The sequence below is a fragment of the Ananas comosus genome, unplaced genomic scaffold (genome assembly GCF_001540865.1).
Source record: "Ananas comosus cultivar F153 unplaced genomic scaffold, ASM154086v1, whole genome shotgun sequence".
Lineage (NCBI taxonomy): Eukaryota > Viridiplantae > Streptophyta > Magnoliopsida > Poales > Bromeliaceae > Ananas > Ananas comosus.
In genome coordinates this window covers 2,535-4,728 of record NW_017892383.1, presented here as the reverse complement: position 1 = coordinate 4,728, position 2,194 = coordinate 2,535, and the positions used below count along the sequence as shown (strand labels likewise).

The 2,194-nt window shown below is 40.0% G+C and overlaps 1 protein-coding gene across 1 annotated transcript; it reads right to left on the bottom strand.

Annotated features, from left to right (window-relative positions):
* Positions 1–1,275: 1,275 nt before the first annotated feature.
* On the bottom strand, positions 1,276–1,966 carry LOC109705383 (peroxidase 72-like). The gene has a single exon (XM_020226115.1). The coding sequence runs from the start codon at positions 1,927–1,929 to the stop codon at positions 1,498–1,500; it is 432 nt and encodes a 143-aa protein (XP_020081704.1). The 5' UTR covers positions 1,930–1,966; the 3' UTR covers positions 1,276–1,497.
* Positions 1,967–2,194: the final 228 nt, after the last annotated feature.

The window sequence follows — 2,194 nt, the reverse complement described above, 5'->3', positions numbered from 1 at the left end:
GCCCCTTTAGGAAGTAAATGCCCAAAAGAAGAGGGGGAAAAAATTACATAAAACTATAATGCGTATACAACCAAAGAAATGAAGTTCATTGTAGATTACGCTCCGTAAAAGCAATCGATGTTTCATACAAATGGTCGTCCAAGATAACTAAATATAAAGCACACGAATGGATTAATGAATTGTACGGTAAGTAATTCGTAAGTTGCAACAACTATAATCAAACTATGGCGAGTTTTAGATCTACCCATCGGTCGATTTCTCCGTGACACTGTTAGCCGTCGAAGTTGGATTTTCGGAGACCGTGCTCTGGCTGCTGTCCAGCATCACGCAAATCCCCCTTTTCACTTCTTTATCATATATAACACAAGTTAAATTAAATAGATCAATAAATAAATAAGAAGTAATTGCATCTCACTTGAAACATCCTATAAATAGCTACATCGAATTCCTAATACTCCTCCCCTTTTATATCAAATTTTCAGATAAAAAGTTAGTGATATATATATATATATATATGTGTGTGTGTGTGTGTGTGTGTGTGTGTTTGTGTGTGTGGAGAGAGAATGAAGTGGAGGGTTGGGGGACAGGTGTCAACTTAAGGTTTCCCCAACCCTCCTTTAATGTAATAGAAGAAATAGAAAATAGATTAGTGGGTATGCAATTTGTTCCAAAAGTAGCGAATGTAAACATATGGACTCAACCAATTGCATATTGGCCTAACATTGATCCAATAAACCCCAATGGACCAAACAACTTGGGTTAAGGTAGGAATTATTTCAAATTGGCCCATTGGCTCTATGGTGCAAAATAAGTGATGGGCATGTAATTTACTGAAATTAGATTCTTAATACAAAACATCGACATGTTTATTCCATCACATATACACACTCTAGAGAGAGAGACACTTCTACACCTCTGGGTGTCAGATGAAGGACATATTAACAAATTTGAAACTGAAGGATTAACGATCAAAGTTGAGCCTTAATATTTTTTTCCTTTTTTTTTTTTTATAAAGTGTGCTTTTTTACCTATGCAAATTTTCGCTGATTTAATTCAGAATACCTACTCATGCTCAACTGGAAAACAAAAAAAAAGACATTAATCTAATCGCAAATTCACCGTTAAGATATTGAGTAGTCTCATATTGGTTATAATAATATCAAGAACCGATCCGTCCTATATATACAAAGTAAGTAGCTTCTGTAGCTATCAGTTTAAGCTTTTAAATTATAAAGTAATTTAAATTGATTATATGTTATTGAAACCACAACTCGGTAGTGCAATTGGGCCATTTTCATATATAATTTAAAAAATACATTCTCTTTTATTGTAATCAGATAGACTAACAATAACAACGACGACCACGACCACGACGACAACAACAAAAGTGATACACATAACACTTGCGGGTGGAAAAGAAAAAATAAGCACTTGGGGAAAATTATAAAAGCAAATAATCAACTTAATCAAACTGATCAAATCTCCACACTTAAACACCTAAGAAGAGTTGATCCTCCTGCAATTGGTCCGGACCTCGCCCTCCAATCCCGTCAACGGCGTGATATTCCCCATCTTGATCATCGACTTGGCGAAGTGATCGTAGAATATGCCGATGTTCGCGGCGTACAGCTCCACCAGCTGCCTCGTAGTCGCGCTTTTCGTGAACAAAATTTGGTCTGAGTTCAGCAGGCCCTTGCCGACCAAAATGTTCTTGTAATAGTAGTTGTCGAACTGTGCGGGGCTGACGTAGTCGAGCGGGAAGAGGTTGTCGTCGCTGCCCGATCGCGGGCAGCCCCACCGGAGCTGCATGGCGTACGACTCGTCCAGCGTGCTGTCGGCTAAACCGTTGCCCGACTGGTTGTACAGACGCTGGCGGAAGCTGGTGCAGCGCGAAAATCCGATAGTGTGAGCACCTGCAGTTGTTTTCATCACAACATACACTTGTTATGCATCAATTCACATTGATTGATTACCAGACAGCATCCTTCCGCGCGAGGATACCCCCGTTTGGCAGCGCTCTGCTGCCATACCGCGGCTTAATGGTCGTCGATGACTCGAAACTTCCCTTCGCCGAGTTCTTGTTGGCTTCGACCCCTTCTCAAGCTCCACGGCATGCTCCCTACTTAGCTGTTCGCAATAGTATGGGACGCGTATGCACACCCCTATTTTATATATAAAAAATATAACTACGTAG

Bases quoted from the DNA above. Each gene is read 5' to 3' on its own strand.
- LOC109705383 (XM_020226115.1), bottom strand. From the start codon at position 1,929: ATGAAAACAACTGCAGGTGCTCACACTATCGGATTTTCGCGCTGCACC.